We start from the raw sequence: 14,767 nt of genomic DNA on the forward strand, positions 1-14,767 counted from the left end.
TCTCGGAGATCCCAAACACAATGAACGGCCGAATTATGTATATTTTTCTAATATTTCTCTTTTGATCGGTTTTCTGAAGTCAAAATGTCTAAAATGTGTAACCGGAAGTTTCCGTACCAAACTAATTATTGACTATTTCTAACTTTCCTATCCAAATTATACGGATTTCATTTTTGACCATACCCATTGCCAGTGATAAAAATTATTTTGTCTTGGTTTTTTAAAATTTTTTTGAAACGATTTCATTAAAATAATTTATATATTTTTTTATAAATGGATAATATTGGGATAAATGGTGTTCGCTATAATTACTTTTTTATTTTATGTACAGAAATGATAAGAAAAACTTTACATCCAGAATGATTGTTAATGATTAATTATCTCTGGAAATCTCAATCAGATCTAATCAGAGATTCACTTGTTTGTTTGACAAAACAAAATACAGTAGTTTAAACATATTTTATTTGCCCCCCCCCCCCCAAAAAAAAAAAAAAAAAAAAAAACGAAATGGATTGGACAAAGGAACATCATACTTATTTGTACCTATACAAAATACATTGATACATGATTTTACAAAAATAGACAAGGGTTATTGTTTGTACTTACAGGACTGATATCAGTTTTAGGTTAGTTATACAAGATACACTGACTTTCCTGCACCCATTGACACTCTTTTGTTATCAACCTGCTGAACAATATAAAATTAGGACATTTAAACTGAAAGAGGTGATTAATACATACCTGTGAATCTGTTCATAAACAGCTCCTGGTTTGTAAATCTAAAGCAGCTAACTGGGTTATTCTATTTTTCATCGGTGAGGGGAGTGCACATTTAAGGAATTAAATTTTGTTTTGTATTGTTGTGATAATAGTGATCAAGAGAACCAAGATCCTAGCAGAAATCTAAAGAGTGTAATCCAGTAATAAAGAACAAACATGGAAAACATGGAAAACAGACACACACAACAAAGAACATAAAGTAACCAAAATAATACATACAAAGTGACCAAAGTAAATGAGCAACTAAAAACTGAAAGCATGAACCAAGTGAACCGGTATGGTAAGTGTCCTCTGCTTTTCAAGAAACATCTACCGAGTTGCTCATAAAAAGTTCATGGTAGACAAAAGCGGAAAGGAAAACTATGACGCGTTGAATAAATCAGTTTTCATGGTGCAGAGGGGTACACTGTGGTGATGAGTTCAACCTTGTAGAAACATAACCCTGTTCCAGAAGAATAATTGTTAGAAGTCTAGCGCTGTACAAAAAGTCTGTATAGTTACGGCCAATCCTGGCATAACGTATGAGTTGTGATGCTAAAACTTCATACACAGATGTTGAAGGGATGTTGCCCCAGATGAAACGAAAGTTGCCAGTACGGAATGAAAAGTCATGGCGTTTGTCGTTTTGTTTTCCTTTACCATTGATCTCTAAATATATGTCGATATATGAGGTTTACTTCATAGTGTCTGTAGTATCCTTTATCTCAAGTTCTTTGGGGAAGATTCGATGTATCAAATCACCGAAAGTAGGATTGTTTAGCCAACGATCATACGTCATCTATAAAGAGTGAAGTGAGATGAAATCTTCTAGCTAAACGATGTTTCTTCTTTTGGAATAGATCAGCTATAAGGTCAGCCTCATAAGAGTGAAGGAGTAGGTCGGCAAGTAGAAGAACACTATCTGTTCCCATTGGAATGCTGGCCATTTGTTGAAAAACACGCCCACCATACTAGACAAATATGTTGTCGATAGAAGATTCCAGCATTTTGAAAGCATTTTCTTCGGTATACTTGACTTGGAATATTTTTTTTACAAAGGACTACAAATTTGTATTTAGGTGTATCTTCCTTTTTTGGAGTAGAAATGATGTATAATGTTTTTGAGTAATCGAGTATTGGGAATGAAATTAAAAGGGTTGAAAAATCATAGGTTTTAATGCCATTGTATTCTGACAATAATCTTGAATTGAGGGTCTCCAGAAGATATTTCAATATTATCATGGTCTACATTGAATCAATAACAAGTGTCGCGGTAGGACTGGAGACCATTTGTTACAGCTGTAATAATAGTAGTTAAAAGTGTTGGAGAAGTTTGGTAGTACATTTTGCAGATCCAGCTATATAAAGCGTTGTTTGTATGGATTCTTGTGGAGTTTAGGAATCCAGTACATAGACGGTAGATCACAATCATCATCTTTGGTAGAGACTAAAAGAGGATAGCCCCGATTTATGGGTTTCCACTATATCATCTTTGGATAATGTGGTAGCAGTGTAGGTATTATCAATGATATTATTTTCAACATGATTTAGAATCGTATATCATTTGTTTTAATTTGTACCTTAACCACACTGCAAAGAAGTTTTATACATCATTATAAAATTGAGACCTCAATTAATGCTTATTCCCTCCTTCATTAAACTGGACAGTCCTACTAAAGTGTCAGTGAAATGAAAAGTGTATGATTCCTACTAAAGTTAAGGAACAAGGTTTATATACTAATAAACTATATGCGATGAATTAAATAGTGCTATGAGTTTTTTAAGTGATTTATACATTGTTAGGGATTTTCATTGGAATTACATTGTTTTGGATTTACTGCACTGGTTTTCATAGTGATTGCGTGCCATGATAATGATTTTTCATTTGTATTAAAGTTTTGGATCAAGCTTATGTGCATTGAGTATGAAGTGTTGGGGACTTATGTTTTTTTCACGTTTTCTTCTGTATTATTATTTCTTTTTACCAGAGAAGTTGGACCTTACTGCACAGATGTGCACGCAACAAAAGAAATTTAAGAAGAGGAGCGCTTCAGTCGTAAAGGGAGATTGGTCATAATAGAGGACATTGTGATATCTCGAAAATCTAGGTAGCCAGGAATTTGACAATTGGCGTGGTTGTAGAACTTGATGTGCTTTACAATATTATACAAAAGAAAGTGAATCGATATGTTTTGTATTGCCAAGGTAACGAAAAAAAATGGGTGAAAACTGTTTTGTTTATTCTGTTATAGTTTTCCGTCCCTCTTTCGTCTACCCCTCCTCCCAGTTTTTAGTTCATCCGAGTTGCTCATTTATTTTGTTACTATGCATATATAATTTTAATTACTTTATGTTTTTTGTTGTGTTGGTCTGTTTTCGTGGCTGGTCTTTTTCCCTGGATTACATTCTTTTGATTTCCGCTAGAGTCTTGGTTCCCTTGATTTCTCTTTCATTAATATAGGAAAAACTACTTGAGATATTTTTATTAAATTGAGCAAATATGTGATTTAAAGCATATTTTGAGATATCCAAGATTACTGCCATTTCATAATGGCCACAATCAAAATGATGTTCCTAAATGAAAAAAAAGTATTAAGTTCATCAAGATTTTATCACAAAATTTTGGGTTCTGTGACCATTTAGGGAATGTGAGGGGACTTATGTGACTTGCTATGTGCTTTGATCGCCATTTTCAAAATGGTCACCAAAGCAATCGAAAATTCAGTTGTCCGATTTTGATGAAAATATATATTTTAGTTCCTGAAATCGTCCTAACTAAAATTCTGCGGCTCCATTGACAATTTGTGCTATGTATCGGCCGCCATTTTTCAAAATGACCGCCACCGCGGTAAAAAATCAAGGTTGTCCGAAATTGATGAAAATTGATACATAAGTTCTTTAAGACGTCCTGATAAATAATCTGCAGCAAAATTGACAGTTTAGGCTACGTATTAGTCGCCATTTAAAAAAATGTCCGCCACCGTGGTGAAAAAAACAAATTTGCCTGATTTCGAATTAAAGAGATATCTATAGTCGGCGTCACATAAATAACATACTGTTAAAATTTGAATAAAAATATTTTCTACGACTTTATTGACACCTACCGTCGTTTAAATTGTCTTAAATGACTTGCTCATTCGTTTAGCCAAACGGCTTCTCCCTAAACATTGAATCGTTAAATTCCGGTCAGATTTTAATTCTAGGTGGCAATATTTACATTGTAAAAAGTCGGCCATGTTTACAGTGATCGGGTTGCTAGGAGATGTTGTTTACGTTTAAATGGTTTGTCCAAAAACCGAAGAACCCAGAATGCAATTCGGCGTTATTTCGGATATCTCGGATTTATTTTACGCGAACAACGTATAATACCGAGAAGTTGATCAAGCAGACGATTGTCACCGGAGTTCGACGGGAACTTACGCACTTCGTTTGTAAACAAATCGTCCCGTAAAAACCAACATGGCGGATATTAGTATGGGATTTTCCCGTAAGGATTTGTTACGCATGATTTAAGCTAATAAGCGACTTGTTTTTGAGAAGCTGTTTGGCTAAACGAATGAGCAAGTCATTTAAGACAATTTAAACGACGGTTGGTGTCAATAAAGTCGTAGAAAATATTTTTATTCAAATTTTAACAGTATGTTATTTATGTGACGCCGAGTATAGGTTCATTAGCCCGTTCTCGATGAAAGATTTGCAATTCAAAAGATAATTTGTATATCAAAAATATCTCGAAACGGGAGGCGACTTCACACCTTTCGTGGAACCCTGAATTATAATTATTATTAAGTCACGGACCCCGAAGTGGCGAAAACTTATTGTTTTTACTGTATTTCTTATTATTTTTCTTATTGTTATAATTCTCCTGTCATAAGAATTCATAGTTTTGTCCGCACGTTTTCTCCAAATGGCTCATCTGATTGAGATGAAACTTCGCAGAAAGTTAGAACTACTCTTCAAAGTATGTAAAACTTCCAAATTTTTATTTCAGGTGCTGCCATTTTTTTTCAAAATGGCCGCCAGACTGAACGCACCCATTTTTAAAAAAGGAATTTTAAACTCCTATTTCTAAAAAAACTGATGATTAGAATTTGACGAAACCTGGTATATACATATTAGACTCAATAGTCCAAACAAAACCCTCAACCAAAGTCGCTTGCATCTCGGTGGCATTTCTAATATAACCGCCAACACATTAGAAAAATAAAAATTGTCGGATTACATTGAAAATTAATATTTAGGATGTTTAGGCTGTCCGATTTATCATATGCAGTTTAATTAACGATTTGAACGTTGCGTCGGCCGCAATTTTTGGAATGGTCTCTTCTTTGTTTTTCAAAATGCCTGCCAAAGCACTCGAAATTTTAAAGTTGTCCGATCTTGATTAGTATTGATATCTTGGACTCTTAAGACATCCCAATGAATAATCTGCGGCTCAATTGATAGTTTGAGCTGGTATATGCTGTCATTTTCAAAATGGCTGCCATCGCGTTAAAAAGAATACAAAGTTGTCCGATTTTGATGAAAATTAATATCTTGGGTCATTAGGCCGTCTCAATAAATGATTTGCACTTCGACTGGCAATCTGTATATCAAAAATAGATCCGGAAACAAGATGCGACTTCCTCGTATAGTGGAAACGTAAATTTTATTTTTATTATTCTTCCTATGAACGTGATGATGTCCTGCCGATTTCTAGGAGACCGTTTTTTTATTCATACCAAACTTGGCTCATAAATCAAGCATGCATAAGGGGTGTGCAAGTATATTCTGGAATTTCAAAATGGCCGCAAAACAAGCACCGGAAAAAATGAAAAAAAAACTTTAACATTAGTGGAACTCTACAATTGTATCAAAAAACTTAAAAGATATTTTTGGCTTGCTGACTTCATATTCGTTAAAAATATTTTTTTAGACAGCCGCAATTATTTTTTCAAAATGGCCGCCAAAAATTTAAATATGGTTCGATGTCGATGAAAATTAATATATAGGGTAAATATGACTTTATTAATTCAATGGCAGTTTTTCAAAATGACTGCAAAATTTAGAAAATGTCAAACAATGTTGGATTTCAAGGAAAAGTGATTTCTAAGATAAACATTGTATTATCAATTCAATGGCGGCTTCAGTATTTGACTGATCGCGATTATATCCCGATTTTGGCGACTTAAGTGTTTTGCTTGCAAGCACAGTATCACTTGTTATAGTTTTAATTCCCCTGTCATAAAAATTCTTGAAGATGTCCGCGTGATTTCTCAAAAACGGCACATCCGAAATGAAACTTTACTGGAAGTTAGATCTACCTTTCGAAGGATGCTGAACTCAAAGAAAAATTTTCAACTGCCGCCAAACTGAGAATATCCAACTTTTTACGTAGAAAACTTTGAACTTAAATATCAGAATTTGACCAAACTTGTTCAGCATATTTAACGATCCAAACAACCACAAAAATTCTTGCGTCCCGGTACCCATTTTCAAAACGGCCCACAACGCGGAAAAAATCTTCAAAGTTGCCCGATTTTTATGCAAATTGATATCTAGGTTCTTTAAGCCGTACCGATTAAAACTCTGCGGCTGAATTAACAACATTTGCTACACATCAACAGATTTTAAAATGGCTTCCAAGATCAAAACGGGAAAAAATGGGAAAAAATATATAAAATTAGTGGAACAATTCGATGACCGATAATTACTCAAATAGCTGATTATAAACTGCCGTGCAGAGGCGTGATTTGTTTTTTTTTTAAGCTGCCATTTTTTTAAATACTGGTCAAACTTTACGACAAACGTGATGACTTTTCATTCAGAATTGTCAATTTTTCTTTCATCTGTGGCAACATCCCTTCAGCACCTGCGTATGGAGTTTCCATATCACAACTCATACGTTATGCCAGAGCTTGCCGTAACTACGCACACTTTTTGTATCGCGCTAGGAATCCTACAGTTAGGCTTCTTGAACAGGGTAATGTTGCTACAAGATTGAAGTCATCACCACAGTAGTTTTATGGTCGCCGTCATGAGCTCGTTGATCGTTGGGGTGTGTCCATCTGCGCCGTGAAAACTAGTTTGTTCATCGTGTCATAGTTTTCCTTTCCTCTTTCGTCAACCCCGGACTTGACTTTTTTATGAGGCGGCGGGTGTTTCAAGAAAAGCAGAGGACGCTTACCTACCGGTGGGCCTGGTCTATGCTCCCAGTTTTAGGTCGAGTCCCAGTTGCTCATTTGCTTTTGTTACTGTGTGTGTATTATTTTGGTTGCTTAATGTTCTTTGTTGTGTGTGTCTGTTTTCCGTGTTTGGTCTTTGTATCTGGTTTACTTTCTTTTGATTTCCGCTATAACCTTGGTTCCATTGATTACTCTTTGAAAATGACCGCCAAAATCGTAGATGAACATGAAATTCCTAATTCAATGGCGCATTCAGATTTGGTTTAAAAGCCGCCATTTTTTTTTTCAAAATGGCAGCCAATATCGGGAAAATTTCAACATTGTTGGATTTCAATGAAAATTGATTCATAGGCTGACCATTACCTCCTTTAATCAATGGCGACTTCAGAATTTGATTGAAATCGACCATTTGTCGGTTTTTTACAACTTTTGTGCATTACTTGTTTTTAATTGAATATAAATACAAAAGTCATTTTAGAGGTGTTACAATGGAAGAAACGCTATCAATAGAAACACTATATAAGTTGTAATAAAAGTCACATAACCTTTTATATCGCGTAAAAGTTGTATGCACACCTGATAACAAATACAATTTTTAATCTGTTTTTAAGCTTACAAAATAAATACTTACTTATTACTCCTAGCTGATATTACTTTAGCTCCAATGGGCTTTTTATTTGACATTTAGATTTAAGACGACAGTTCAAAGGTATGCCAATCTCCATCATGGAACTGTCTTTTTGTATTGTAACAAGTCAATAATACTGGCCATGATAGCAGTAGACGAAAAAAGCTCGAAAAAAAAATGAAACAATATGAAACCATTTCAGCAAACATATCTAGGAAAGTATACTGCTCGTTCCATATCATAGAACGTGATCTATGTAACGTGCTGATATATTTTGGTTTAATAATTTTGTTCTTTTTTGTTGATATGTAAATGGGGTTAATCGACTCAATTTTATTTCATTTACTATATATTTTGTTGTTACCACTTGCATATAAAATGTTTCTTTGGTCTGTACAGATAGAATCATTTCTGACCTTTCCACAAATATCGTAGAACTGTCAGAAGAACAGTTCTATGACAGATTTAGAACAGTTCACGAACAGTTATAGAGCCAACTTTTCTGACAGTACTAATAGAGCCGGCTCTACTAGAACTATCAGAAGAGTTGACTATAACTGTTCTATGACACTTTTATAACAGTCCTAGAGCCGACTCTTCTGTAGCACTACTACAATAGTCATTTCTCTGAATGTCCAACGGTCGCCATTATGTCGACCGGACATAAGTCTCAACCTCTCCAACACCTGACTCATATGGAAATTTGTAGGATTTCACTAAAGAAAATTGAATTTGTATTCGTTCTGCTACAAAGGGTGGTCGTATGATTGCTGTCTATATGTCGTCAATTTCTTCTCTTGTCCTGTGGTTTCTATGCAAAGGCGTTTTTTTTAAGTCTCGTATGGTTTGTTTATAATGTGTAACATATCGAATCCAATTTCACTTCTCATTTCAATAAGAATATTCTATTATGCTTCACTCCATGCATGATAAAGATTCAACACCAATGCAACGCGTGATAATCTGACATCATAAGACCTCTCTGCTTTCTGATACATGTTAGTATTTCCGATTGCAATCATACACACACACTATGCTAAAACTGAAATATTATTCGAATTGTTTAAGATATTTGATGCATGTTGCGTAATCAAATAAAATAAAATGTCAAGTCAGATTGGATTTCATCTTTCTTTCCTGAAAATGATAATTGTAAACTTAAAGCATTGACTTTAATCAAAAGTAATACTCATATTTTAATTATTTATTTATTTTATGTGTTTGGTTTTGTTGGTAATCTGTATTTATCAAAAATTATGATTGAAAAGTAATACAGTTATATGCTCAATTTTGAGATGACATTCTAAGATATAACAGTCATATATAAAAATATTTTATTGATATGGACAGTAGAATCTAGTAGAATATTTTACTGGAGACAACAGTACAATCTAGTCAATGTTTACCAAAAGACCTTGTCATGATATCTAAAATCTCCCTTTTGAAAAACAACTGCTTGATAAGCGGATAAGACTCAATTATAACAACATAAGAAGTAGTGATTTTATAAATGAAATCATTATAAAGAATGATTATTTGTTAAAGTACTTTGTACTTTACAATTTGTAGTTTTAACTCGAAAAAAAAAATCCAGTCTAAGTAGACGATATGTTTTCGACTTTCACGTACATTTTGTAAAATGGGTTTCTGCACCATTTGCCAATATAACCAAATTATTTGCAATCTTGAATTGATAAATACACGTTCCTTTCAATCAACACATCCTTTCGTCTTTTAGAATCATCTTTTATAATTTTCCATAATTCAGCGCCGGTCGAGATCAGAAAAGGATTTAACTTTACGAATTATCCCTTTTTTAACAGTGATCTCTACATCTATCATGTTCATTATATTGTGTATAAAGTAGTTATACGTACATTCAGTGTAAACCTTGGAATTAAATAAATGAAGATGAAGAGTTTCTTATCAAATCCTTTAATAAAGACTTCATTTGTACATGTAATCCTATGCCAATCAACATAACGATTAATACCACTTTCTTCCAATTAACTTGTTTATAATACTTAACTTTATCATCTTCTTACTAAAATGGTATTTTGATATCATCCTTGTTATCAGCCTGCGACTCTGAGACGAAAGACTTAGGTCTTTTTAGAAGAGCAATTTTAAAAACACAACTGTGATCTGTAGTTATTTCATAAACGGGACACCCATGATCAACACTTTCAGTGGTTTTATAAGGTATTCTTAGTAAAAAGCAATAAGTTTCATGCAATTTTATTTGCCAACAGTTTATAATTCAGTGTGAGTCATAAATTCCTTAATCACTGAGTAAAGTTTTAAACAACTTCTTTAAAAGTGTATAGGCTAAAAACCACTAATTCCACCTACTATAGCCTTCTATGCTAATTTCACAATATTCAGTGGCTTCTCTGGACTTTACCTTAACTTTAACCTGCAGAGAACTATATATCAGCATGATTCTACATATGTCAGCTCACAATCCTCAGAATGGCATGTGGGGTTAGCAGACTTGCAGTGCAGTACTGGTCACCGGAAGTGAAGTGTCTATAAATAGCATGGGAAATCCCAGTGTTTTCACAAGATAGAGGTATATTTAGAAATCATTATGGAGATTAGGCTTCACATCACAAGAAGCAAAATGCACCTATAAAATGTACAGAAATGTTTTTCCTTTCAGAAACTGTTTAAATTTTTTAAATGAGATGAGAACTTTTTTCACAGCACTATGAGGAACAGGGGTAATTTCTGCGTAGGACTATTTTCGCGTACGTTCCAAATGCTCATTGGTTGAATTGGTGGTCTGTAACCTATAACAAAAGGAAACATTTAACATTATTTCATCCGAGTCGATGATGTAAACTTTAAAATCAGGAAGTATAACTTGTAATACTGAGTCATAGTTTCAGGAAATAATTTAGGGTGACAATATTTAATGTTAGATGTATTACGTAGAAATGATGAATAAAGTTGCATGTATTTTTTTAATGGTCTCAGTGTCATTAACAGGTAAGTGATGTTATATTATTTTTTTCTCGTGTCAGTGAAATTTTGTTCTTTTAAAAAAGTTGCTTTATTTCAGATACGATAGAAAAAAAATAGGCTTTACCGTACGATTTGTATTATTAATATACGATTTGTCTTGTTAGTCAGAATCCTCCTAGGAAATATGACAAATACAAACTGAAAACGGAGTTGCTGTGTGCTACAAAATTGACTACTTGATTAAAAAATCATGATATTCTGTTTAATGGAGTCTGAGTTGCTCATTTACTTCTGTTGCTTTTTTTATTATTATTTTATGTTCTTTGTTGTTTTTGTCTGTTTCTCCTGTCTGGTTTTTGTCCCTAAATTACATTTTATTGATTTCCGTTAGAGTGAAAGTTACTTTGAATTTTTTTTTGTTTATAGGTACACATGGAAACTCCTGTTACTATAAAAACACCACCTATATATACTCTCCTAGTGGGTTTTACGTAAAAACATATTACAAATATGATTCTTGTTTCCTATCCACTTGTTGTGGACAATTACAACCTGGGTCTCCAAAGGTATGCTGTGATGCTACCGGGGCTAAAGTTGGAATTGCTGTGGGTTGCTTGGTACTAGTGGTCATTATTATTGGAGTGATCGTTTTACACAGACGACATAAAAGAAAACGAATTATGCTTATTAGTAAGTATTTAATTATTGATACAGTAAAATATATACTTAAACTATTGGTGGTCAGCGTGTTGAAGGGAAAATATTTAAATATTATCATCTCAACTATAACATGAATCGGAAAAGTTATTGTCAGTATTTTTATTTTCACGAGTTATGCCGGAGGATAAATTCAAATAAAGGGGACAGAGCTTAAGATTTGTTACGCGGAAGAAAACTATTTTAAATGTAATATAGTATATCAACTATTACTATCTTACATTTAAAATAGTTTTCTTCCGCGTAACAAATCTTAAGCTCTGTCCCCTTTATTTCAATTTAGTTTTATCTTTTTATCTTTTGCCCCGTGCAGGTCCGGGTGTTAAAAGAATAGGCCTGCAGCAGCGCTAAGCTTGCCGTTTAAGGCGACTAAATAGTGCTCCGAAACCTAGCGGGGGGCTAGGCGCTCTGCCCACAGAGCAACTGGAATGTGTGCCCCAGGTGGTGGAATGGGGTACCCCTGGCGTGTTACATGCTGGGGTTGTCAGGTTATAATACGGAAAACCTGACCGCAAACCATAGTGGTGCACCGTGTTGGGAAAGATGCCACGTTCCTCGCACGTTAAAGAACCCTGCTGTGGTATTCGATAGGAGTAGGAACCTTTGCGCTCCGCCACAGGAGGCTAAATTGTCCGACCTTACCCATCCCCCCTTTTTCCAGTGGCAATCAAAATTTGTCGACCCTATTATCCTTGTGACCCATCCTTTCTTTTTTTTCATTTCATGTTCATTTTATCATCCATTTCATGTTTATTGTCTGAATATAGCTGAAATATTGCTGCTCGGACGTTAAACCCCAACAAACAAACAAACAAAAACTTTTTATTTTTTTAATTTGATTCGTATTAATTATATCATTGGCAAAATCAATTAATTAAGATCATACGTAGTTACTACCATTACTAACGTAATTATTCTCATATTTCAGGTAACGAGCGTCAGACATTAATACAACATAGTGTGGACTAAGGACAGCCAAGTTACACGCGTTATGGTGTTTAGTCAACGTGTTGCCTGGTAAATCAAGGATTAAAGTACCAAGACTGTTATACATTTTTATGTTAAAATGATAATGACCCATAATTATAAATGATTATAACCAATGAAACAAAATCACCTCCCGAAATTCTGAATTTGAAAATTGTCCATTATTTATGTAAGACTATTAATATATAGGTTTATATATTTTGTTGAAACAGTTGAACAAAATATATACTTGCTGACCTATTCCTTCACTCTTATGAGTCTGACTTTACAGCTGATCTGATCAGAAAGAAAGAATATCGTTTGGCTAGATCCTTCAATCTCAGTTTCCGCTATATAGATGACGTATTATCTTAAAACAATCCTAATTTCGGGGATTTGATACATCGCATCTACCCAAAAGAATCTGAGATAAAGGATACTACAGACACTGTGAAGTCAGCCTCATATCTTGACCTACACTTAGAAATCGATGGTAAAGGAAAACTATTTACCAAACTTTAAGACAAACGTGATGACTTTTCATTCAGAATTGTCAACTTCCCTTTCATTAGGGAGGTCAGTCAAAATATGACTTTATAGTTTATATTAGTTTGAAAGAGCCTAAGAAATGTAACTTAATGGTGCACAAATTTTTAAAATCGGTCAAGGGGTTCAAAAGTTATTACAATTTAAAGTTCAAAATTGTGGTCATTTTTCTTGTGAAGGCAAAAAAGGCACATTTTGGGCACTTTTGGAGCCCAAATAAGTCAAACAGGTAAAGAAATTCATACATTGTGTCTTAATCATTTAAATAGAGCCATTTCATACTTTGATTTAAGCCATTCAGGAAACTTGTATCTTCAATACAAAGAAAATTACACTTTTTTAAAATTGGCAAAAAAACACTTTTTTTTTAGCTATGAGTCAACAGCATCGTGAATTAAAGTGCCATTTTTGGATATTCATATTTGGAAATTGGAAGGTAGTAGAAATCTGATACTTTGCTGTTCTTTCAAGAGTAATCCATTAAACGGAAATAAATAAACAAATACTAAGTCAAAACCACAGATTATTTTTTCATTGGAATCAAAAACACTGCGGCAGACCCCCTTTTTCTAAATGCATTTTATCAACAAAAAAAAATTCATTTTTTACTAAGAATTCAAAAAAAATATCTAATTTTTTCTGTCACTTGTTTTGTGTGGCAATAAAGTTGCTTGACCTGAAAAATGATGTTTTTCAGCTAAAAAAAATTTTTTGAGGTAGAAAATTTACATTTTAGGGTAAATTTTAGAGCTATTTTCAGTGGAAAAAATGGCGAAAGGTCAGACAAAAAAGATATTTTGAATTTAAAAGCAGTTTTGAGCACATGACAGTTATTGTTATTGTGACTAAATATGTAAAAACACATTTTTATCAAGAAATAATTAAATTATATTTAAAAATCAACATGCAAATTTTGAAAAATAGGGGTAAATTGAACATTTTTGAAAATTTCAGATTTAAAGAACCCCGCATATTTATGCTAATACTGATCAAAACATCAACATACCATATACTTATGCATTTTAAAGCATAGAATCTAAGCTATTACATGAAGATACTTTCATCTTATTTTGCTATAAAATATTTAATGTGAATGAAAATTTGTTAGGCCTATACCTTAAATGAAGCCAGACGGTAATCAAAATAAACATACATTTTTGCCGCAAAAAGTGGCAAAATAATATTATATCAAGGTCTGGACAATTCTAAGATTCCTAATGTAGTCTTGTAATGTTTTCTTGTTTAAAAAGGGTCTTTTACCATAATAATAATCTCATTATTATGTTAAAATTGTTTAAAATTTCAAAAACAAATGCTGTTTTCCCAAGAAATTGAGAAAATTTTTATGAATACATTGACTTGAACCAATATGCATCCTTTCACTATGGAACTTTGAAGCCCTAGCTGTTTCCTCATGTGTACTATTATGTACATTAAATGATAATAAACAAAATATCATCATTTGATTAAGTTTAATGAACTTTTCGAAGTTTTCATTTCATGCCAGAAGGGTTTCTTCACCAGGATCTACCATGTCTGCCAAATCTACAAAAGAGATTATGTACATAAAGACATTACACCTATTAAACATCATTTACCTTATCAATTTACTTAGAGTTAGTTTACTTTCTATTAAATCATAATCTGGTTTGCTAACAATCTGAAAAAATGTAAAACTTTATTTGATGTTGGTTGCTCAGAAAGCGGTTTTCTGGATTAACCGTCTCAGGAACACTTGATGACAAAGATGTGGCGAGGAGTTAAAAACACCAAACTTCCTTTTCCAGAATAATTATTTTCATTTCAAAACAAGAATATTGTTTTATAAGGTTATATTAATGTTTTGTTAAATAACTTAATATGAATAATTTCGCTGCGTTCGAAACGCTTTGCTGCAACCAATCTACAAATAAAGAAATAATAATTAGTACCTGAAACTAAAAGCCCCTGGATAAAACTCTACAAGAAAAAAAAATGGTTTTAGAACCTGAAATGAAGCAAAAAGAGTTAGTGCTTAAGG

The 14,767-nt window shown here is 33.3% G+C and overlaps 1 protein-coding gene across 1 annotated transcript; it reads left to right on the top strand.

Annotated features, from left to right (window-relative positions):
• Nucleotides 1–10,365: 10,365 nt before the first annotated feature.
• LOC148614769 (uncharacterized) lies at nt 10,366–14,227 on the top strand. Its single transcript, XM_088589107.1, has 3 exons — nt 10,366–10,542; nt 10,945–11,208; nt 12,164–14,227. Exons 1-3 carry the CDS (start codon nt 10,476–10,478, stop codon nt 12,202–12,204), a joined length of 372 nt encoding a protein of 123 aa, XP_088445233.1. The 5' UTR covers nt 10,366–10,475; the 3' UTR covers nt 12,205–14,227.
• The last annotated feature ends 540 nt before the right edge of the window (nt 14,228–14,767 follow it).

This window comes from Perna viridis, chromosome 6 (assembly GCF_037379345.1).
Source record: "Perna viridis isolate PV_CMFRI_1.1 ecotype Kerala chromosome 6, ASM3737934v1, whole genome shotgun sequence".
In the NCBI taxonomy this organism is placed as follows: Eukaryota; Metazoa; Mollusca; class Bivalvia; order Mytilida; family Mytilidae; genus Perna; species Perna viridis.